Below are 23,851 nucleotides of genomic sequence, written 5' to 3'. Positions count from 1 at the left end.
GTTTCCCTGACTCCGGCAGCAAGGTTGCAGGGTTTAAAGCTGTAGTATGTTTGAAAGTAAGTCCTGGATTAGAGAGCAAGAATATTTCATACCGTGATTGTCTGGAGGGGTTGAGAAACTTTCCTGCCTCAGTCCCTAGAATCTGAGGAACTCCCTGTGGGGTGTGTATTTCCATATCCGCACCCATGACTATCTTCTGGGCTTCTTCGACAACCACTGCTGTGGCTGCCACAGCACGAAGACAGGCTGGACACCCGAGTGCAACTGGATCTAGAACCTTTGAGTAATATCCCACAGGTCGCCAGGTTGGGCCTGATGGCTGTGTCAGCACCCCTGATGCAACCCCTCGATTCTCATGAACATACAGTCGATATGGCTTTTTACTATTTGGGATGGCCAGGGCAGGGGGCTGGATTAATGCTGCCTTAAGCAGATCAAAGGCATGCTGCATTTCTTTAGTCCATTTCCATTCAGTGAGACTCTCCTTAGTCAGTGAGTCATACAGTGGTCTAGCCTTCCCACCACAATCTGGTATCCATAGTCGACAGAACCCAGTTAGCCCTAGGAATGCCCGCAGCTCCTTGGGTGACTTGGGTGAGGTTAGACCTTGGATTGCCTGTATGCGATCTGCACTCAGGGCTCTGACTCCTTTTGAGAGCTTATATCCCAGAAATGTGACTTCAGGCTGACATATTTGGGCTTTCTCTCTAGAGACTTTATATCCTTTTTCCCCCAGAGAGTTTAGCAGTGACCTGGTGGCTTCCTCGCAGAGTTGCAAATTTGGGCTTGCAACTAGCAGGTCATCCACATACTGGAGGAGAGTCACTGCGGGATGTGATCTCTTCCACTCCTCCAAGTCCTTCTGAAGGGCAACTCCGAAAATATGAGGGGGCTGCTATGAATCCTTGTGGGAGACCTCTCCACATGAGTTGGGCTTTATGGAAAGTATCTGGATCCTCCCATTCAAAAACAAACAATTTTTGACTTTCTTGGTGAAGGGGAATGGAGAAGAAAGCATCTTTCAAATCTAGCACTGAAAATATTTCAGCTTCCCCCGGTACTTGTGTCAAAATCGTGTGTGGGTTCGGGACTACAGGATGGTCTGAAAGGACCTTCTTATTTACTGCTCGCAGGTCTTGGACCAGTCTGTATGAGACCCCATCTGCCTTCGGCACTCCAAGAATGGGGGTGTTATAGGGAGAGGACCCTTCCACTAGCCATCCGCACCTCTTGTATTTCTCTATTAAGGGCTTGAGTCCAGCTCTGGCCGCTCGGCTGAGTGGATACTGCTTTACCCGAACGGGCCCCTCCCCATCCTTGAGTATGATCCTTACCGGGGAGACCGACTTAGCTCGTGCAGGGGTTCCATCAGCCCATACCGAAGGGTCTACTCCAGTCATGTGATCTTCCGAACTTACTGCAGGACGACGGTCCTCCAGGAGAGCCATCTGATAGTTCGAGCTCTGCTTGACAGGTAGCTGGACCACCATCTGATCGTCTCTGAGAAAGATCTCAGCTTGCAATTTTGTGAGTAGGTCCCGCCCAAGGAGTGCAACCGGACAGCTTGGAGAATATACAAAGGAGTGCTCAAGCAAATGGTCCCCCACTTTGGTGAGGAGTGGTTTACAAACAGGGAGTTGGGATTGCGTTCCCTCAATCCCTTCCACAAGTACATGCTGTTCACTAGTTCCTGCACAGGGGGGTTTTTCTGGAATCATTGAAAATGTAGCCCCAGTATCCACCAAGGCTTCAAAGTCTTTGCCACCAACCCTAATGGTTACCATGGGATCTTCTCGGGCTCCAACCCGAAGGGTAGTGGTCTTAGATCCCCGTCCCCTTCATTCTGTGTCCTCACCCTTTTCCTCTGCCCGCATGAGGTGACCTCTCGGTTCCCCCTCTTTCTTCTCCTTCAGCTTTGGGCATTCGCTCTTCCAGTGTCCTTTCTCTTTGCAATAAGCACAAACATCTGCTCCCACTCTTTCTCCCTTCCTCTTCTGTATCCCAGCCTTTCCAGGGTTACCTCCAGTTATAGCAGCTGCCAGCGCTGCCATCTGTCGCTGAGCCTTTTTATTCTCCTTGCGCTCCTGCACTTGCTCACGATTCCCATATATCTTATATGCAATTTCCACCAGCTCTGAAATCGGTTTCCCAGCACCTCCCTCAGTTTTTTGTAACTTCTTATGGATATCAGCAGCGGATTGACCAATAAACATAATATTTACCATGCGTTGATTATCTGGGGCTTCTGGATCCAGATCCGAAAACCTGCGAAACGCCTCATACAGCCTCCCGAGGAAAGCTGAAGGATCCTCTTCTCTTCCCTGCCTCACTTCATACAATTTAGACAGATTAGTAACCCGAGGCACTGCCTTCCCCATTGCTTCCACTATAATCCCCAGATACCGTGCACTCACCTCTCTTCCTTCTGCAGTATGATTATCCCATCTCGGTTCCTCAACAGGGTAGGTATCACGCAAGGTACGACCAGCAGCTCCCTCTGCTTCTACCCTGGCTGCTGCAATACGCTCTGCTGTCCCCAACACTAATCTCCTCTCCTCCGGGGTCAGGAGGGTTTGGAGCATCATCTGGACATCAGCCCAACTGGGTCGATGGGTTTGCCCAATAGATCGAAAGAGGTCCCTCATCTTTTCAGGGTCTTCATGAAAAGAGGGGCTCTGATTCTTCCAGTTAAATAAATCTGAAGTACCAAATGGGGTGTAGACAAAAGTTGCATTGCCCCAGTCTCCGATAACCTCTCACATCGGGCAGTTCAGCACCGGCTGTGACTCTACAGGCTTGCGCAAATAATAGCCCTTATTCCCTTATTCAGATGGGGCACTTGGCTGAGGCTCACGCTCTAAATCATCAGGTATGTTTTGATATGTCGGTGGTAGTCTCCCTGAGGGAGGGAGCGGTGGTGCAGAGGGACTGGATCCCAAGGAGTTGTCTGATTCATCCTCACTACCTGACAGGGCGACTGGAGAGCGGGTCCGATACTCAGTCAATTCAGAATTCCCCCCCTCATTAGACTCAGGGAATACAGGCGGTCCTCCTCGAGTCTTTCCTTTAACAACCATCACATGAGACTTTACTAAGCATTTTTCAATCCAAGGTGGTTGATTTTGAACCACCCACAACCAACAATCAATATAAGGAAATTGATTCCAATACCCGTTCTGCATAACTATTTCATGGATAGCTATCACTTCTTTTACTACAAAGGATCCTTTCGGGGTCCAGTGGACCCCAAATGTTGGCCACTCGAGTTGACAAAACTTAATTAAATCACCCTTTTTCATCTTCACTCCATAATCTGCCAGCTTTGCAAATTTATTAAAATTCCATAACATGCATTGTAAGGGTGTATCCGGGTTTTCTACATGGGAGCGACCAGCACCCATTGCTCACAAAAGTGCGCCCAAGGCACACCAAATACCAAAAGTTCCTTAACAACAGACGATTTACAATGAGAGCCAAGCCAAAAGTCTCTCGGCAATCATTCACATCCTTTGTTTTTGGATCCAGACACCAGATTGGGCAAGGGAATTCGTATACTCACTCAGATACCCCAGAGATCTCGATCAGAATGCCGGAGTGTGTGTCTGGCGACTCCGGAAACTAAAAATTTGCATGGGAGCCTTTAACTTCCCGAATATCCTGACTCAGGTCTCAGACCCTAGGGCGAGCCCAAAAAGTCAGCTCGGTGCGCACTCCCTGTGGTGCCGGAGGCGATTTGTCGCTGGATTTTGGGGTAGTCCAAAAGTTGCCCCACGTTGGGTGCCAGATTTTGATGCAAAAAGCGGTTTGTTTCTTTTGGAGGCTCGCAAATAATTCTCAGGCACACACTATTAGCAGCACAAAAGGTGTATTTGCAAATAGGGTCAGAGCAGAGACAGAAAATCTCAGATTACTCTGCCCCCTGAGGGAATTCTTAGCTGGCTTTTATCTCTTCCCTCCTGGGCACGTGTGCAGAAACAGGAACTCTTACAACTCATTTCCGGTTCATACAAACATATATGTCATCACGTCACTTCATCCGTCACATGTATATTATAATTAACTACTTAAGTATGCGGGGCGGATAGGCATATATGCATTAGCTAATTACGCACGCTCAGAAAGCTCTCTAGGTTACCAAGAGTTGAAATCCCCCCCTTCAAGGACACAGTCAGTTGAATTCCAGCTTCTGTAATCTGCATGTGAATAGTCAGGGGGAGGAGAAACGGGAGTGTTTCTTAGCACAAAAGGTCCTTGGTAGTGTTTCTGCTTATCAGGTACGAGATGCAAACTGTGCAGTTCTAACAGCACTCTATTCATTATGCATTTCTAATAATATTTCTAACAAAACTGTGGCCTCAGCTACATCACAGTCCGATGGCTGGGGAATTGGCTCCGAGGCCAGAATCAGCGACTGGTAGTTAATGGAAGTGAATCATCATAGTTTGCCATGACCAGCGGTGTCCCCCAAGCCTCTGTCCTTGGACCTGTACTCTTCAATATCTTTATTAACTATGTGGACACTGAGGTCAGAAGTGGACTGGGCAAGTTTGCCGATGATGCTAAACTTTGGGGTATAGCATCCGCACCTGAGGATAGGTTGGTGATCCAGATTGATTTGGATAGGCTTAGAAAATGTGAGGATCTAAACCTGATGCCATTCAATACTGACAAATGCAAGGTACTCCACCTTAGGAAAAAAAACCCTGCAGCATGCTTAGGCTTGGCAATGCTACACTCACTAGCACCACGGCCAAAAGAGACTTGGGGGTCATGACTGACCACAAGATGAACATGAGCCACCAATGCGATGTTGCAGCTGGTAAAGCAAACCGAACTCTGGCTTGCTACCATAGACGCTTCTTAAGTAAATCTCAGGGTGTCGTCCTTCCATGGTACTCGGCCTTGGTGAGGCCGCAGCTGGAGTACTGCATCCAATTCTGGGCTCCACAATTCAAGAAGGATGTGGATAAGCTTGAGAGAGTCCAGAAGAGAGCCACACACATAATCAGAGGGCAAGAGAATAGGCCTTATGAAGGGGGCTGAGAGCCATGGGACTCTTTAGTCTGGAAAAACGCAGGCTCAGGGGTGACCTGGTGGTCACTATAAGTTTGCAAAGGGTGTGCATCAGGATCTGGGGGAATGCCTGTTCACCAGAGCTCCCCAAGGGATGACAAGGTACAATGGTCACAAACTCCTCCAGGACTGCTTTAGATTGCACATAAGAAAAAACTTTCTTACCATTGGAGTCCCCAAGGCTTGGAATAGATTTTTTTTTTTTTTTAGAGGTGAGGCAAACACCTACTCTGGACTCTGGATGCCGTCTTGGTATGCTTTGGGCTGAAAGAAGCACACAGAAATATTACTTTGGGGAAAGCACCCCTAAGGTTTGCATGGTCTGTGTGCCCCAGGCTGCACAGAGGTCTACATGAGACCAGTGCCGGGGTGGTGGCAATGTTACCCTGGGCTTGCGGGTGTTCTCCAGGAAGTGGGACAGCCAGCTACAGACTCCCTGAGGGATACTCCTGAGATGAGGTTTTGGGCCTGACACGGTGAGGCAGATGGCTCTGCATAGTAGCACCGCCGACTGTGCATGCCACACACACAGACAGGCACAGATGCATATACACACACATACACACACATGTGCAAACACGCACAGATGCACACATTCAGATGCACGCACACACAGATGCATGCACATACACACGTATGAACAGATAGATGCACGTGCACACATACACATGCCCCCCTCCCCCCACCTCCTCCTGCATTTCACCTGCTGCAATGTCTCCATTTCAGATGTCCTCTGGCTCAGGCACTGCCCTGTGTTCACACAGCTCCAAGGCACAGCCCAGGTGACAGGGGTCCTGGGGCACCCACAGTACCCACAGCCATTGTGGGGAATCATAGCGGTGCTGGAGTGGCCCATTGAGTCTCGGCTCCCCAGTCCTCACCCCCATTTATCCAAGGCATCCTTCACACTGCACCCTGCATTGCCCACACAGCACCTTGTGGACACCCTCCAGCCTTCTCCACAGCTTGTTCCAGCCCCTTACTGCCCATGTGAAATACAGAGTCCTCCAGCTGCTATCCCACAGTGCATTATTCCACCATTGAAGCAGTCTGCTCTGGATCCTTCTGGGACATAGGTAGAGGTTTGGGGGCATAGGAACTACCATCTGGTCCCCTCCTCCTCTCCCAGCCTCCCCCCAACACCACTTGCTGCCCAGATGCCCCAGGGTCCCCCTTGCCCTGTTGGACAAAGCCCTTCCTGAGCCCAAGGTGGGTCGGAGCGTGAGGGCAGAGGTGACAGAGCAGGAACCACTTAGGGCAGCACACATGGCTGAGGATGGCCAAGCCATGGGAAAGCTAGCCAAGGATGGAGGCAGACACCCAGCTTCAAAGTCTACCACTATTATGCCCCTTTTATATACGCAGCATTCATCTCATCAGGAGCCTGGATCAGCAGACGCAGCCCCTCCCAGGCACCCGCCATTAGAGGGGCAGAGATGCCCCAGGAAACATCTCCAGTTGTCCTGTTCAATAGCTACTAATAGATCCGTCATCCCTGAATTCATCCAGTCACCCCAGCTTTTCTCTCTGCCTCCACCCCCTCCTGCAGCCATGAATCCCACAAGCTAATGACATGTGATATCACAATGTCCTTTCTCTTCTTCATTTTAAATCTGTTGCCACTTCATTGCTGCAGGTGCCCCCTGATTCTAGTCTTCTGTGGTTTGGGGAGCGGCAGGTCCCTGCTCACTTGGTCCTCACCCTCCACCATGTGACAGAGCTCGTCCTCTCCCCCTCTCCTCCCCAAAGGGCAGCGTCCCAGCCTTTTATAGTCTCTCCTGGCTTGGAGACTGCTCCAGGCTCCTCATCATTTGGGTTGCCCTTCTCTGTGTTGAGCAGCAAGTCAAATTAAGCAAACCGGGTTCCACCCGGATGGCCAATCTGTTGACTGAGAAACCAAATCAACAAGTAAGAATTGGGGCAGGTGTGGGCACAGGTGTCTACCAAATCCTAGAATAGTTGGCAGAATCCCTAAGCCAAACTGACTCGCACACACTAATGGGGGAAAGGGGTATTTATTCCAAGGGACAACCAAGCAACAGTCCCAACAACACCAATAATGACCATAATCCATGTTGCTCTATTACACTCAGGGTGAGCTATTGGCCTCCCAGACTCTCCAGCTCTCAGACCGTGTCTCTCAAACTGTCTCCAAGGGAGCAAGGCATGATGCCCACAAGCTCCAGGAATGGGAATGGACAGAGGCAGGTCTATATAATCCAAGCTTTTATTGGACATAAGAATAAGCACTTGTGTCTGTGCCTGTCCAGCTCCCTCCACCAGCACAAGAAACATTTTTACCTCTACCAGCCGGGCGGGATAGCGGAGAGAGGAGGAAGCTGGCATGCATCCTGGCAACATGTTGCCTTGGCTTTGCAGAGATCCCCCCTGTATGCACCCCAGATCTATCTGTGGCTCATTTAAATAAATATTCTGTTACTCACATTTTTCTTTCAGTGAGACTTTGGGAATGGACATGGGTGACTGGTGCCATCTGAGTCGGGGGGGCACGTGCCACCCCAGTGACCAGTCAGCGACCGGGGTGGGGAGGGAGAGGAGGTCCCTCATGGCCAATCACACTCAGCCACTTCTGGGAGTGCCGCAGCCGCATCATCCACTGCTGCGTTCTGGCCAGCGCTCGCAGGGGGGCACTGGCGCTGCCGTCTGCCCCCCTCCCCTGTCATGTAAGCGGGGAGCATGGCCTGACAAGGGGTGCACCAGCGCTCTCAGGGGGAGTACGTGCACCCCTTACATGTCACCCCCAGGAATGGACTGAACCAGGTGATCTCTGGATTTGGAAGGAGCCAATACAGCGGGGCCGGTGCCCCTGAGAAAAGCACAGCTCTGGAGAGAGGAGGGCTTCTTATCCCTTTCCCATCCCATCTGGGGACGCTGCTTGCCACGTCCTCTTGCTTCTGCTCCACTGGCCAGGCCACGGGCAGCGCAGGGCAGGAGACCAGAACAGGACAGCGGTGGCTGCTCCCAGCTGCTGTGACACCCGTCTGAAAAGCAGTTGTTTCTTCTTGGCTGTCTGTAATATTAAAGGCTCGATAAACACATTCTCAGTCCACCTTTCCAAGCTACAACTTGTGGTGGAACTGAAAGCCTATTAATGCTGGATTGCCCGCCAGCATAAGCGCACATCATCCATAGCTCAGGCTTTGCTAGTGAGTACTGCCCAGTGCGGTCTGTGAGCCACTGGCCACAGTCTGCAGCCTGCAGGGCTGGACTAGATGTGACCCCAGGAGGTCCCGACTTTCCTAGGAACCTATCATCCTGTGGTCCTATCACCACTCATCTGCTGGTGTCAGAGAAAAAAAAAAAACCTGGAGGCATGCTGCTTTTCGGGAAAAGGGGCATGTCCATGAATAAATAATAAGTAACTGGGGAGAGCCAGAGACAGGCGCCTGCTTGGAGACAGCTCTGGTAACCCATGGCCAGGGACAGACAAGCAGCAGGACAAACACAATCTTCTGAAATGCAAGAGCCCGAGACGTGGAGACAGGGTCCTCTCCAGGCAGCAGGGACCAGTGTCGGGTCTGCAGTCCTGCTGCCTCAAGCCGGGGGGGCCCTGGTTTTCGGGGGCTGCCCCGATGAGAAGCCTGACTTGCAATCATCTCAGCTCTTGGCTGCCAATAGAGGAAACATAATTTAGAGGTGGTGATGGCCCACAGGGTGTCAGCAAGACAAGGGTCCCCTGCCCCCTACCCCAAATGTCCTGGGATATGGGACCAGGATGTTATTCACTTCCCGCCGGAGTGTAGCCGGATCGGGCGATGCCTGAAAGCCAGGCAGAGAAAGGTCCATCGCTGTAGATGAAGAGGGGAGAGGGGCTAATCCTCCCTGATGTGTCCAAGGGCAGTCAATGCCCCAGGTTCAGCCATTGACAGTGTCCCAAAAACAGAGCCCCCCGGTGCCCCGCAGTTAAGGCCCTCGCTGGGCCATCCTCACCCTGCTGCCACCCACGGGTGCTGCCCTCCCTTGCCATGGCTGACAAGGAGAGGCAAGCTGTGGGCCGACAGATTCCTAGAAGGGCTCCACGTGAGGGCGCTTCCTGGTCCCTGAGCGGAGCCCTTCTAGGACCGCCATGCTGTGACTTGTCTGCTCATCTGCACCCAACTCCCCGTGGCGGCCAAAGGCGCAGACCGCGAGGGAGCTGCGGGTCGGTGCTGGAGGCTGCCTGGGCTCTCGCTGCTGTTGGGGGTGGCTGCAATGACGGCCGGATGCCCCGGCTCCCCCCAGATAGGCCCTGTGCCCTGCTGGTACATACTGATCCTCCCTCTTCTGCTGCCTATTCCCTCGCTGTCATGAGGACCCTCTTCCTTACTTTTTCCTCCTGATGATGGCACAGCCCAGGACAGCGACAACCAGGATCATACCCCCAGCCACGATGATGACAGCCAGGACCCAGGGGGACAGGGTGTCTGTCTTGTCAGAGACTGCAGGGTGGAGAAGTGGGCAGCAGTTACTTCGGGCACCACGCACCAGGGATGCACCTTCCGGGGACAGGGTGATGGACCACTGCTGCTCAGCCTCCACCATCCTGAATTTGAACTTGTTGGCGTGTGAAACCCCTTGCCATGGGACATTCCCCAGACTGAGCCGTGCACCTTAATCGCAGCAGAGCCTGGGCTAGAGCCGTGAATGCTGCCCATGGGCAGGGATGCCTGAGGCCCCTCTCTGCGGCTGGTCCCTCCCCAGCTCCCAGAGGGGGGCTCCCCACCCAGTGTCCCCCCCACAGCCCTCACCCCAGGTGAGCGAGGGCTCCGGCAGGCTGCTGTGCTCCACCCGGCAGGCGCAGCGCTGCACAGCGGATGTAGGGCCAAGCTCCAGGGACGTCCACGTGTAGAACGTGTGGTTGCCAGTGTGGCAGAAAGCCACCTTGGTTTCTCCCCAAAAATCTCTGCCCTGTGACACTGTGATTAAAATCTCTGTGCTGTGACTATTTGAGTAGGGTGGGCTCAGCAGAGGAGACCACACCCTTGCCCTGTCTCTTTAGGTAACCTGAGCTGGCTGCACTCCTGAGGGAGGGGGAAACCTGCTCCCTCTGCCTACCGGACTGGCATCAGCCACCTGGGTGAGGGGCATCTACCTGGTGGGCTGGGATCTGCCCGGTAACAGGTGATGTATTTCAAATTGGTTGGCTGGCAGCCAACCAGGGCTGGCCTCCACTGGCCCGGGTGAATGAGGTCACAGGGGCTATATAAGTTAGGTCGGGGGAGGAGGCGGTCTCTTCGGCCATGAGGTGAGGCTGGAGCCATGACGGGAGGACTCAGAGGAACATAAACATCTGAAAAGGCCCTCTCCCCCAAAAACTCATGAACCAGGAACAGCCGGACGCTAGAACGGATCTCACCGGCCTCTGGAAGATGCTTGTGAGTAAGCTACTCAAGATCTGATAGATATCTAACTCACGGTAACTCAGATGCGTGATCAAAAGGCTACTCTTGGACATGAAGTGGGATGGGACAAGGCTGCAGTTCCTCTTAGATGGAGACCTCATGATCACCAGCACATGGCAGGATGGGAAACCTACCTATGAGGGCTGTGTATATGAGGCCGTGAGATGACAAATGTCTGATCTGGTGTGGCTAGGGTTGCCACCTCTTACACCAGGGGTGCACAACTCAAGTATCTACCTGGGCTAGAGGGGATGTTGGCCAAAGCTAGGAGGGCTGAACCCAGTGCCACGCACACCAAATTATTAACCTACTGCACGGTGTAGCAGAGCATCCTGCAATGGGGAACCTGTCCCATGGACACGTCCCTCTGCCCAGTGTGGACTCTCTGGAGGTTCTGCCTGCTCAGACATTGGGGCCGGGTTTCCTTGTCAAATGATATGATATCTTCTAGAAGGGTTGATATTTCTTTTTACATTTTGAAGCAGGTCATCGAGGAATTGGCAGCCTCACCATTCCCCTTCAGTATGCAACTGGATGAAACTACAGACATCTCTCAATGTAGCCAGCACCTTGTTTTTGTTCGCTATGTGCATGCTGATGCCATCAAAGAAGAATTCTTATTTTCTGAGTCCCTTTTGGAAACTACAAAGGCCGTCAACATTTTGGAAACGGTAAAAAGTGTTTTTGCCAAACAAAACTTTGACTGGAAAGAAAACTTCATACTCTTTGCACAGATGGAGCTCCGGCGATGCTTGGTAATACATCTGGTTTTGCTACTTTAGTGGAAAAGGAAGCTCCTCACGTCGTTGTCATTCATTGCTTTTTACACAGACATGCACTGGCAACAAAGACTCTTCCAACAACCCTGAAAGAAGTTTTGTCAACAGCCATAAAAGTCCTCAACTTTATCAGAAGCAGGTCTCTGAATCGTCGCATTTTTAAAAGACTTTGTCAAGAAATGGGAGCAGAATATGAAGTGCTTGTCTACCACACAGAAGTTCACTGGCTTTCAAGAGGACAAGTCTAGAAGCACTTGTTCGAACTAAAGGCAGAAGTTTCAGTTTTTCTGAAAGAAAAAGAAAACCCGCTCTGGGAACACTTTGAAAGAAAGGATTTTATCCATGGGTTGGCTTACCTGGCAGATATTTTTAACCATATGAATGAGATAAATCTTTCAATTCAAGGTCCTGAAGTCACCATTTTGGATGCTACTGAAACATTACAAGCTTTCTTGCCTAAGCTGCGGATACGGAAGAAGAGAGTAGAGGCCAACATCCTTGCAAACTTTCAAATGCTGGAGGAAGTGCTTCAGCAAGATGGAGGTGAGACACAAAATTCTCTGTCAGTTTCTTTGCAAAGAGAAATCTGTGAACACCTGGAAACACGTCAGCACTCTTTCAGAAGTGATTTCTATCTTGATGGCATTAAAGTTGAACCATGGATCGGCAGTCCTTTTCTCTCTGATATAAACTGTATCAAAGATGTTGACCTAGCCAAAGATGAACTCATTGATCTTAGGACAAAAAACTTACTATAATTGGAGTTTAACTCAAAAAGCCTTGGAGAATTCTGGTGTTCCTTGAGAGAAGCAGATCCGGGCCTTGTAAAGCGAGCTATGGAAGCTTTAATTCCATTTGCAACAATATATCTTTGCGAATCAGGATTTTCCAACCCTTGTAACCATCAAAACAAAAAATTGAAATCGATTGGATGTCCAACATGACACGCGTGTTGCCCTGTCAAAGACCACCCCACAGTTTAATGTTCTTATTCAAGCTAAGCAACCACAGCCTTCACACTGATATGTCTTTAAAAATAGAATTTAACTTTAACTTGCCTATATTTTAAATGTATTGTCTTGTTATTTAATGCATTAATAAAGAAGCGCATATATTACTATATCACCAATTTGTTTTTTTAATATTTTGATAACTGTATTTCAATATAATTGGTTTCCTTTGTAATCCTATGTATTTTATTTTATGTATTTAAAAACATTATTCTGAGAAGGGGTCCATAGGCTTCACCAGACTGCCAAAGGGGTCCATGGCACAAAAAAGCTTAAGAACCCCTGATTTAGATAATGGCACCAGATAATGAGCGCCCAACCTGGTAAAGCTGTAGGTCTTGTCAGGCACTCCTGACACAACAGTGCCCCAAGTCTCTGCTGCCTCACCTCTGCATCCAGACGTTGGGCATGAACAGAGAATACACAGGGGGCTTTGAAGGCCCCTGAAAACTCAGAGTGGACAACTGCACTACTCGAGGAGCAAAAGCTCATGTTGCTGAATGCAGCATATGGTATGTTGAACCTCTTTATGGCATACCATCTTAGGACTGGATCTTCAAGACGCACCATGATGAAGAACTTTTTGAACTGCTGAACTAATCTGAACTACAAGAAGCATTATTGGATCTGCGGACTATAAGGGCTTTTAATCTAAACATAAAGGGCAATGATTGCCAGGTATGAGCACACATGAGCAGCTCTGACTGGTGGGAATGTATTTTTATGTCGACCGGGGCAGATCAGCAGTAGCTCGAGGCATTCAGAATGAGCAGGGAGACCTTCTTCCACATAGGCGATATGCTGTCAGTGCGAGCATCAGAAAACTGTGATGAGGGAATCCCTCGCCCCAGAAAACCAGGTGGCCATGGCCATCGTGAAAGAAGCAAGCCTGAGGTTCATCAGAAACCTGTTTGGTGTGCTTCCCTGCACAGCAGGGGTGGCAATAAGAGGAACATGTGAGTTGCTGTAGGAAGCTGCAGCAAACCAGTGCCTATGCCTCAGTAACCCCAGGGAAGTTGTTGAAGGATTCAAGGGAATGGAGTTCCCTAACTGCACCGGGGCATTAGACAGCACACACAATCCCGGCACCATCCTGGAAGAGCTGGTCGTTCATCAATAAGAAGGGATTTCATTCCGTGATCCTCCACGCTGTAGTTAACCACCATGAATGATTTGCTAACATTTGTACTGGCTGAGGAGGAAGCGCTCATGATGAATGTGTCTTTCAAAGCTCACCACTGTCTGAGATGATGGACAAAGGCAAATATGCAACTGGAGTGGATGATCCGGGGTATTTCTATGCCACTGCTCATCACAGTGAATGCGGATTACTTCCTCCTGCTCTGACTCATGAAGCCATATGGCAGCCAAGTGATTGACTGGTAAAAGCAGACCTTCAACTATCACCTGAGCAAATGCTGCATGAATGTGTTGAATGCACCTTTGGCCACCCGAAAGCCCAGTGGACGTCACTGATTACAATCTCAATGTAGAGCCAAAAAACACCACCGCTTTCATAGTGGCAGCCTGCGTGGATCCACAATATTTGCAAAGCGTGGGGTGAAATTTTTAATGATTCTTGGGCTCAAGAATTGAGGGAAGTGAAGGAAGGGGGTGCCAGATACAAAAGGGGTCAAGTAGGGCATAGTGGGGCATTAGACATGCAAGCAACCACTGGCAGGGGAACTATTGTGAGAAATTGCTTGGCCACACACATTATGGCTGCTGCAGATAGACAGCGTGCTCTGTAGGACAAAGTAAAAGCTTCCTTCTCAAGTTTGCTGTTAAAATTGAGTGAAGCTGTGTTGCTGAGTTTTTCAGGAAATTAAATGGAAGTTCTGGTTCAATCGAAAGTGTCTGACCAGTGCACTGCCTCTGTTGGAACCAGAGGAGGGTTTCGGCGGGGGCGTGGGGTCAGGAGAAAGGCGCATCTGGCCGCTCTGGAGACCGTAGCCACTGGCCAGCTGGTGGGCGGGGGTTCCAGCATTTCTGAGAGAGCCTGGAGGACAGCTGGGGGTGGGGGCAGGAGGTCATTTGGGTGACTTCCTGCAGTTTATTTAAATAGAAACCAAGAGGAAAATGGGAGGTTTGGAGTGGTGTTGGGTAGTGAAACTGCAGTGGGGAAAAAGTGTGTGCATGGCGTATGGTGGGGTGGAGCATTGGAGCCGGGGCTGTTGTTGGCAGGGCTTGGGGACAGGAGAGTCTGACCGTGTGGTGGAAGGTGCATGGTCACACGCCTCGAGCGGAAGGGCAGTGTAGCAGCAGCCTGTGATGGAGAGAACCTGCCTGGAGATACTGATGGCAGCAGTTGTGGGATGGGGGTGGGTACTGAGCAAGTGGGAGCTGCAGGCCGTCACCCACACGTCCAACCCTGTAGCAAGCCTAACATGAAATCTGTCTAGCCAGCCCAAGTCTCAAATAGGGCTTCACAGCAGAAAGGCGTCTGGGCAACAACCCCAAAGTTTGGTCAGTGAAAGCATTACATGGCAAAAGGGGGTGACCCACACCTTGGACCAACACAACCTAGGATGCAACCTCTGAAGCTTTTGAGGGCTAAGGTCTTGTAAATTGTGCACGATCATGCTTGCGCACCCTGACAGGTAGCCTAATCTGAACTTGGGGTTCAGAGTGGGAAGATGTCTGGTCAGCATCCCAAAAGTTTTTTCAGTGAAGGTATTACACTCCAAAAGGGGACGAGCTCTTTGGGCCTTGTGTAGGTCTGGTAAAATGTGGGTGGTCATGTGTGTGAGGCCTCAGCCAGCCTTGTCCCATATCAAGATTTGCACAGTGGAGTGGTGCCTGGTCAGCACCCCAAAAGTTTTGTCAGTGATGGCATTACATGGGAAAGGGGGTTACCCATTGGACCAAAAAAAACCTCAAACAAAACCCTGTGGGTGTAATCCCATATCAGGGCCAGCAGTGGAAAGGTGAATTGTCATCGCCCCAAAAGTTTTGTAGGTGAAGGCAGAAAAAATAAAAGGTGTCCAATGAGTGAGTGGATGGGAAAGGTGCTAATCATGCGAGCATTGGACACCCCACCTTTTGTAAGAAGGGGCTTTCACAGCAACAAATGATCATTCTGGGAAACCAACTGGAAAAAGCATCAGTGCTACCCTGCTAATGGATATAATCAACAGCTCTCTGTAAACAGCGACCAACATTGGTGGAGGCAACTGGTGTCACTTGTCCCACAACCCCCACCCCAAACAAACGAACAAAACAAACACACTACTACCTTGCTTCCTGGGGCTGCTGTGTAACCGTCAGCTGCAAACAGGGCCTGGATCAGCTGGGACCCCCAAAATTAAAACACAGTCAAACTGGCATACCACATGGGCTGGAAGGCCAGCAATGCAGATTTTGAGCAGCGCCCAAAACACCCACAAACTTGCTTATGCCAGATGTCTGGCCAAGCGCCATGTTCAAGAGAGAAAATAAGTGAAAGCCACACAGTCGATTTGAAAAATAAATAAAACTTTACTGGAGCAAAAAAAATAATAATTAAAAAAGGACAGCAAATTACAAAGTAATTACAAAAATTTTAAAAATATAGGACAAAATGATTAACTTCAAGTCAGAGGATCTGGCTTACAATAAGTGTATTGTATACATCATATCATTCATAACAATGATAAAAAACTTAAAATTACAATTAGGTAAGATGCATCACTTAATTAAACTAGATAGTACATCTGAGACAGTGCCCTCTGCTGCAATTTAGTACTAAGAGGTCAGCAGGGTAGAACTGTTTTGAGGTGCCCTCTAGCGTATTTTAATTGTAATAGCATGTGAGAGGGGTCAACTCTCGAGGTCGAGTTTCATGCTGACCCACCCTGTCTCTATGGGGCAATGTGCCCAGTCTCTCCTGCCACGACTTTGCTGTTCCCATAAACTGGTGGGATAATGTGGGAGGCTGCCACCCCCAGTCACCATGCCAGGGGGCGCTATCCGCAGTTCTGAACCTTCCCTATGCCTCAGCCCATGCCTTACAGGTGGCATCCAGATTAGTATTACTCCCCGGTCTGAGACTGGAGCAAACCCAGTCCAAAGTTGGGCTCCACTCACTCACGCATTCATACCACCTCCCCTCTCGCAAGAGGTCTCTTCCAGGCCGTCCCCTTCTCACCGGGGCCTCTGGCATACCACCCAGTATTGGGCCACACTTCATAGCCCTTACTTCTTTGAGCGGCCCCTCTTGGGCCATCAGGCTTTGCTACTTGCATACTGGCCTTGCCACACAGCCTTTGGTTCCCATGAGATTCCCTACTCTACATGATCCGGCCTTGGGCCAAACCCTGGGCTAATTCTGCCCCAAGCCTCTCACTAGGCAACTCTACACTACACCCCACCCTGGGGTTTCTCTCTCATGCTTACAACCAGTTTCTCATGGTGCTGGCTTTTGTGCTGGCCTCCAGGCTTACTCGCACTTCAGCCCTGCTCTGTGCAGGGCCTCCCAATGCTCTACACACTACCCCCTCTGCAGACTCTCGAATCTGCATCCCTGCTGGGCTCAGACACCTACACATGAGCATATCTGACCCCACTACTACCCCAGCCCTCAGGATTACCCACCAAATGGTGGGGGCTGGGATTAAGGCACCCCTCCTCGCCCTTCACCAGGGAGGTAACTGGCCTGGCATTTCCCGGGGGCTCCCATTAGGCCTGTGCAAATAGGGAAAAATTTGATTCAAATTCAACCAATTTGGATGCCAGAGATTCAATTCAGAGATCTGAATCATTTTTCCTGTTTGATTCAGTTGAATCAGTTTGGAAGATTTGGAGCCAATTTGAAGATTCGGCCATAGAGTATAATGAGGAATCAATGAAATAGCTATAACTTTGTTGTCTTTTGGGTGATTCAAATGAAACTTGCAGGCTTTGTACCCTCCAATGAGGGAATGACACATGCAAAGTTTGAAGATGATAGGTTTAGGGGTTTCTGGGAAACTGTAACTCAAAATTCTGAAAGCAAAACTCATGCCACGTGTGTATGCTAAGCCACAGTGGGGTTGATACTTCAGGGATGACAGCTCTTACTGACGCCATGAAGGCTGCCAAGTTTCAAGGTTATGGGTGCAGGGTTTTCTGGGAAACTGCACCTCAAACTGCTGGCAAGCAAAACTCATGACATAGGTGACACTGTGTGTGTGTTGAGGCACAGCGGGGTGAAAACTGCAGGAACGGTATCCCCTGCTTGGGCCACAACGCCTGCCAAGTTTCAAGGAGATAGGTGCAGGAATTGGAGGAAACTGTATCTTAAGCTGCAGACAAGCAAAACTCATGACATGGGTGACACTGTGTGTGTTAAGGCGCAGCAGGGTGAAAGCTGCAGGCCTCCTAGCCCCTGCTGAGGCCACAAAGCCTGCCAGCTGTGAAGGAGATGGGTGCAGGGGCTTCTGGGTTCTGGGGCCTGCACCTCTAGCAGCTGACAGGCAAACCTTGTGTCATGGGTGCTTGTGCAGCTGTGTCTGTCTTGGGGTACAGTGGGTGGGGGAAACTACTGCAGACCTGGCTGCTAGTCCCTGCTGCAGTCACAAAACCTGCCAAATGTGAAGGAGAAAGGTGCAGGGGTTCTGGGGCCCTGACCCCCTAGCTGCTGACAGGCAAAAAACTTGTGACATGGGTGCTTGTGCAACTGACTGTCTCTGTTTTGGAGCAGAAGCAGGTCCTGCCTCTGTATTGATTCTTTCCTCTCCTTCCTCTGTGGTTTTGTAGGTGTTAATCCTTGCTCATTAACTCGTTATCCTCACCAGCTACTGTGTATTGAGCTGGTCCCTGAGTGAATCATGATTGACTGGTAACACAGTAGTTCCTAGGGCTCCTTGTAGGCTGCATCAATTTTGCAACTTCGTCCTTACTTACTCCAAGTAACAGGGGGAAAGGAGACCCCATTAGACATGCACAGAAGAAAAAGGCAGTCCTGGGTCACATGGGTAAATCATATACCAAATACTGCCCCGATACCATAAAGTCCTTGTGGTAAGTTGGAGAAAGCACTGTTTTTGACAGCTGCTTGCCAGGCAGATGGGGAAAGAGAAGGGCTCTGGAAGGAGGAGGTTTCCATGTCTCTGGCTCCAACCAGCCCAAACTCTAGGTTGATTTGGGATTTGTCACCCAGGGGGTGACCCAGGGCTCCCAGGGCTGGTTGCACAGAGGCAGCATCTCCTTTGGGGGATCCTCAAGTCAGAGCCCCCCACACTGACCTTTGACGCAGGGGTCAGAGCCGTGGTTGCTCCCTGTACGGGGAGGAAGGACAGGTGTTAGCCAGGTGGGAGCCCTCCAGCCCTGCAAGATGCCCCACCCCGCAGTGCCCCTGTACCCTGGGCACAGGAGAATGAGGTGGGAGCCCTTTGCACTTCTGCCCTGCAGGGACAGCGACTAGGTCCCGACAGGCAGAGACTGCCTGGGTCACAGGGATGGCAACCGTACCCCTGGGGTGACCCTTGCCCCAGCCCCTCCCCCAGGGGTTGCACAGAGAGGGGTGGGATTGCCAGGAGCCCTGTGGCCCCACATGCAGCCAGAGCTGCCGGCTGCACAGGGGGGAGGGCGAGACCTGACCCCCGCCCAGGGAACAGCACTGCCCCAGGCCACAGCAGACAGGCAGGGGGTGAGGTAGGTCCTTCCCGGCCGGGGACCTACCTTAGGTCAGGCTAAGAGCTCCCAGCCAGGCCAGTTCTGTTGCCCAGGCACGGGTCCCCCCCTCTCCCCCAGACAGACCCACAGTGACCTCCCTTGGGGCAAAGCCACGGGCTGGTTCCCCATTCTCCGCCCCCAGCAGCCCCCCCGCCCCCCGGTTAGTCCCTCACGCTGGCACTCACCGGAGCCGTCGGAGCCGTTGTGACCTGAGGGGGAAGGACGAAGGGTTAGAGCCCCCCAAGCACAGGGAGCGGCTCCCCCGACCCCCGGTCCCCCCCAGGCCCTGCCGGCAGGGACACCCAGATGCCATGGTGGCAGGTGCCCTTGCGCCCCCTCCCCTCCCCCCACCCGCGCCGCAGTGAGGCCTGTGGCTCTGCCCCGCCCCCCCCGCAGCGTCAAACAGGGCTGGGACAGGCTGTGCCCAGGGGGCTGCCCCGCAGAGCGGATGACAAGGAGGAGGAGGATGGGCTTCGCACTTACTGGCTGCTGCTTTGTATCCTGCTGCCTGTCGCCCTGCAGAGAGAAGGCAGAAGTCAGCGACTGCGGGTGCTGCACGACCAGACACGGACCTGACCTGGGCCACAGCCCAGCAAGGAGCTGCCTTCCCACCACAAAGCCAAGGGCTCACACTGGGATATGGGTCCCAGGACCCCCCACCGGGGGAGGGGAGGGGATGGGGGGCACAGATCACACAGAGCCCAAAAGCAGCCCTCGGGGGCCCTCAGCAAGGCAGCCGCACAGCCCTGGGGCTGGGGCCTGGCTGCCACCGCCGCGGGGCACGCGGACCTGGGAGCCCAGGGCAGCCGGAGACCCACCGTCCCCCGCCAGGTCCCTGACGTGGCAGTGGTGACCCCCGCTAGCCCCGCACTCCCCAGGGCCCAGGCACAGACCGGCGCCTAGGGCTTCCCCAGCACTTACTGCGGAGGGCGACCGCTGCGCCTGCCGCGGCACAGACCAGCACGACGGCGAGAACGACGCCCACAATCAGCATCAGGTTGGACTCAGGCTCTGAAGACGGAGGGGCCCGTGAGCAAGGGGAAACCTCAGACCAGCCCCACCACTACAGGCCCGAGGTGCCCCCTCCCCACTGATGTCCCACGTCTCCTCCAACGCCCACCCCCATCCTGCCCCCTCACCAGGGTCAGTCAGCCCGTCCCTCCACTAGCACCCAGGGTCCCCTCCAGGAGGGGGGCACTCACTCTTGTCCCAGGCCACTCGCAGGGCTGCACCCAGGCTCGCGTGCTCCACACAGCAGGTGTACTTGTGGTCGCTGCTGGGGTCGATCTCGATGGTGGCCCAGGTCTGGTAGGTCCCGTCTCCACTGGGAACAACCCCTGAGAGGCTCGTCTCCTGGAGCTGCGGCTCCCCGTTCTTCAGCCAGATGACAGCCACCTCCTTGGGGTAGAAGCCGTGGACCCGGCAGGACAGGGTGGCGAGTCCATTTCGGGATGACCTGTCACTCACCTGAGCCATGGGAGGCTCTGGGAGGGACAACACACCCATTAGAGCGACCTCCCCGCTGGACCCTTGGGCCCGATCCCTGCCAGGAGACCAGGCTGGGCCCCTGCACTGGGCCATATGAAGCTGCCTCCATCGGCCGTTTCAGGCAGAAGGAGATGGGATTGGGGCAGGAGCACAGGAGGCAGGAGATACGGCTGCACTGGGCTCAGGGTGCAGGAACGGGGTCAGAGACAGCTCATCTCTGGGTCAGAGACACGCGACTGGGGCACAGACACCCCAGGGGCTCTGCCCAGCTGAGGGGCCTGACCAGAGTGGGGACTGGGCACGCTGCGTCTTACAGCAATGCTGGGGTCTCAGCCTGTGGCAGCACCGAGACAGCACTCACCACCCCGCAGACGGGAACTGGGTAAATGCAGCCCGGGGGAGGGGGCGCACGCTGCCTAGGGGGAGAGGGTGCCTGGTCAGTGCTGCTTTTAGCGAGGAGACACCGGGACTCACTGCTCTGCAGCGCTGCCTTCCCGTGCTCCAGGTACTTCTGCAGCCACTCGATGCACTCCCCCTCCAGGTAGGCTCTCCATCCCTGAAGACTGGCCATATCCGCGTTCCATGTGCGCTGGGTGATCTGGGCCTGTGGTGCGACTGCCACCCAGGTGTGCGTGCTCGGGTCATAGCTGATGAAGTCTCCTCCATCATATGCATCCTGCCGATAGCCTCGAATGCTGTTGTCTCTGCCAAGCTCACAGCCGTACATGACCTGGAGAGTGTGAGATCCTGAAACAGACAGATCCAGGCCTGGGTGAGGGTCACAGCCCCAGGGAGTAGGTGCCACCATAGGCTGCCAGGCTGGGCAGGGGCACAGCTGACCTTGGGGGTGGGGAGGGGGAGGAGAAGCACTTCACAGCTCATGGGCTCTGTTCATGGAGAACAAGGCCGAAGGGACCACAACACACCCAGAACATGCACGAGCCCAGGGCTGGGCAGGAGCATGGGACCGGCCCCTGGAAGGGAGGGGGCAAGGCTGGCAGAGGCAGGGGCAGTGGGACATCAGGTGGGACAAGTGCAGGCTGGAAAGCAGGGCAGTGCTTGTCCCTGGGGGAGCAGCTCGGGGCTGGACAGCCTCCCCGCGGGGCAGCAGGGGTGGCAGGAGCTGAGCCTGATGCTGCAGCTGCCCAGAGAGCAGGAACTGGGCTCTGGCCCCAGAGGTGCCCCCCAGGGGAAGCAGTGTGACCACGTAGGCGAGCTTCCTCCCGGCTGGGGGGATACCATGAGCTGTGAGGTGTTGTGGCTGCTGACTTGCTGGAGCGATGGAGGTGGTGGAGCAGGACGAAGAGGCTCGGTTGCTGGAGGAGGCGGCGCGGAAGCAAGCCTTGATTCTTGAAGAGTACGGATTGGCAAGTGTTTCGTCTAAGATGCTGTTGGCTTCGACAATGAAGAGCGTTTCCGGTGAGCTTTCTGGCGGCATGGCGGAAGAGGTGGTTGGGGACTGGTCCACGGTGGGCCGAGGAGGCAAGGTGGTGTCTTCAGAGAGGAAGAGTGGTAATGTTGCTGGGCAAGAAGGTTCTAGAGAGGGGGCGGTCCCGCTGCCGGAAGGGAGGCGGAGCTCTGCAGAGAGCAGTAAAGCTGCCCGGAAGGGCCCGGAACCTTCCTATTGTTTGTGGGAAGAAGGAGACCCCCGAAGAACGCTGAAGCTGCGGGTGAAGGCCACTTTGACCCCAGAAGGGGTCAAAGGGAATACAACCATGCTGAGAGCAGACTTTATGACCAGGGTGCTTTTTGAAGAGTTGCATGTGAACCCTAAAGATTTAAGTTGCGTGGTGGCTTTTGATAACTTCCACCACTGGAATATCACTTTTGGAGGCGAGAGGCGTACGCGGCCTTCTGGGCCCGGTACGCGGAAGTAGCAGACAAGGAGGACTTACGGGGTCTGCATTTTGAAGCAGGCCAGAAGGCACAGGAGAGAGTTTTATATTTTAAAATGTATACAGATGACCTAGAGCATGCAGATGTCAGAAGGTGGCTGGAGGGGCGGGTCGAAAAGATCCTTGATATTCAGCGGGTCCTGGATCAGTGGCAAATCTGGACCGGGGCATGGAGAGCCAGAGTCATCCTGGACGAAGACCCGAGACACCCCGGCGGGGTGAGACACCTGCCCTCTGTCGTGTCCATAGGGCCCTACCGTGGATACGTGACTTATCATGGCCAGCCGAAACTGTGTAGCGGGTGCGGCTTGGCGGGGCACCTGGCTGCCTTCTGTAGCCTGACAGTTTGCTACAGGTGTGGCGGCAGGGGGCACCGGGCACAAGCCTGTAAAGAGGAACTGAAATGTACCGTTTGTGGAGGTGAGGGGCACCTGCAGCGCCAGTGCCCCCGGTCCTACGCGAACAAAGCCCGAGAGTCACACGCAGCAGAGGAGAGGGATAAAGAAAAGCCAGAGGAGGTGGAGTCCACCAACCTGGATGTAGACACCTTCCTAGTGGAGGAAACACCGGAAGCGGAGCAGAGACACGACGTGATAGAGGCGGCTGACCAGCTTTTGGAGGCGGGAGGAGAGGAACACATGGAGGAGGAGCAGAGCGAGGCAGCGGGAGAAGGGGCACACGAATCGGACTCGGCAAGCATGGACTTGGACCTGCCTGGGGAGAAGGGGAAAGAGCCCTCCCCTGTAAAAAGAAAGAAGAAGCGGAGGGTTAAACCTATGAAAAAGAGAATAGAGGAGGAAAGGGGAACGGTCCAGGAGACAGAAGGGACTGCACTGGAAAGAGACAAGGGGAAGAGCGGGGAGCTGCTGGTGGAGGGACGAGAGGTTGAGGAGTCTGGGAGGGCGGACGTTTGTGGCTACCTCAGCCCGACTGCGATCGAACATCTGGCTAGGGCCACGGGGATGCGGAAAGCGGGGGAAGAGAGCTCAGATCCCAGTAGCGGAACGGATGTTTAACGAGGTAGGCTTTGCCTGAAAAATAGCCAGGATGGCGTTGACTATAGCATCTTTAAATGTAAGAAGTGTATATGGGAGGCAGAGATGGGAGTCAATGTACAGCACCTTACAAGGTCTGGACGCGCAAGTGTTGGGCCTACAGGAGTGCGGGATCCCCTGGGGGAGAAATTATGGCTCTCTGGAGAAGCGCTGGGAGGTGGGACCGTCGTGGTGGGGGGGCTCAAACGAGAATCGAGCGGCAGGAGTAGGGTTCTTGATGAGGGAGCGGGGTTTGAAAATCAAAGGGCAGCAGGTCCTGGAAGAAGGGCGACTGCAAAAGGCAGTGATTGAGGTGGAGGCCGTGGAGGTGACGTTGTACAACATCTACGCCCCGGCCGAGAGAACGGAGAGGGTGCGTTTCTTCCGCAAAATGGGGATGTGTATGGGGGGTGGAGGGCCGCGGATCGTGATGGGGGATTTCAATTGCATACTTGAAGAGGGTGGGCGGGTAGGGGTTGGGGAGGGAGTCGGGATGGATAGTACAGGGAAGTGGTTGCGGGGGTGGATTCAAGATGA

At 53.0% G+C, this 23,851-nt stretch overlaps 3 protein-coding genes across 4 annotated transcripts in view; 2 read left to right on the top strand and 1 right to left on the bottom strand.

Moving 5' to 3' along the window:
• Positions 1-23,851, top strand: part of LOC149852907 (BOLA class I histocompatibility antigen, alpha chain BL3-7-like) — a 622,447-nt gene that overhangs the window by 28,185 nt on the left and 570,411 nt on the right. The window lies entirely within an intron of this gene.
• LOC149852930 (class I histocompatibility antigen, F10 alpha chain-like) overlaps positions 15,728-23,851 on the bottom strand; it is a 49,665-nt gene continuing 41,541 nt past the window's right edge. The window contains exons 3-7 of one of the 2 annotated variants that reach the window (XM_090028478.1): positions 20,100-20,381; positions 19,819-19,908; positions 19,381-19,413; positions 19,083-19,106; positions 15,728-18,500 (exon numbers count right to left, since the gene is read on the bottom strand). In XM_090028478.1, coding sequence (XP_089884604.1) covers positions 18,448-18,500; positions 19,083-19,106; positions 19,381-19,413; positions 19,819-19,908; positions 20,100-20,381 — 482 coding nt within the window. In that variant the 3' untranslated portion in view covers positions 15,728-18,447. Of the gene's footprint in view, positions 18,501-19,082; positions 19,107-19,380; positions 19,414-19,818; positions 19,909-20,099; positions 20,382-20,859; positions 21,133-23,851 lie in introns of those variants that run through there. The other variant, XM_090028479.1, reaches the window with a different exon arrangement.
• Positions 21,139-23,811, top strand: LOC149852931 (uncharacterized). Its single transcript, XM_090028467.1, is given in 2 exon segments — positions 21,139-22,212; positions 22,215-23,811. Coding segments are annotated over 2 exon segments (1,629 nt in total). The 5' UTR covers positions 21,139-21,665; the 3' UTR covers positions 23,297-23,811.

This window comes from Crocodylus siamensis, chromosome 15 (assembly GCF_052110815.1).
Source record: "Crocodylus siamensis isolate JL-2025a chromosome 15, ASM5211081v1, whole genome shotgun sequence".
NCBI classification, from domain to species: domain Eukaryota; kingdom Metazoa; phylum Chordata; order Crocodylia; family Crocodylidae; genus Crocodylus; species Crocodylus siamensis.
The sequence above is the reverse complement of the archived record's forward strand: the minus strand, read 5'-3'. Positions and strand labels throughout refer to the sequence as shown.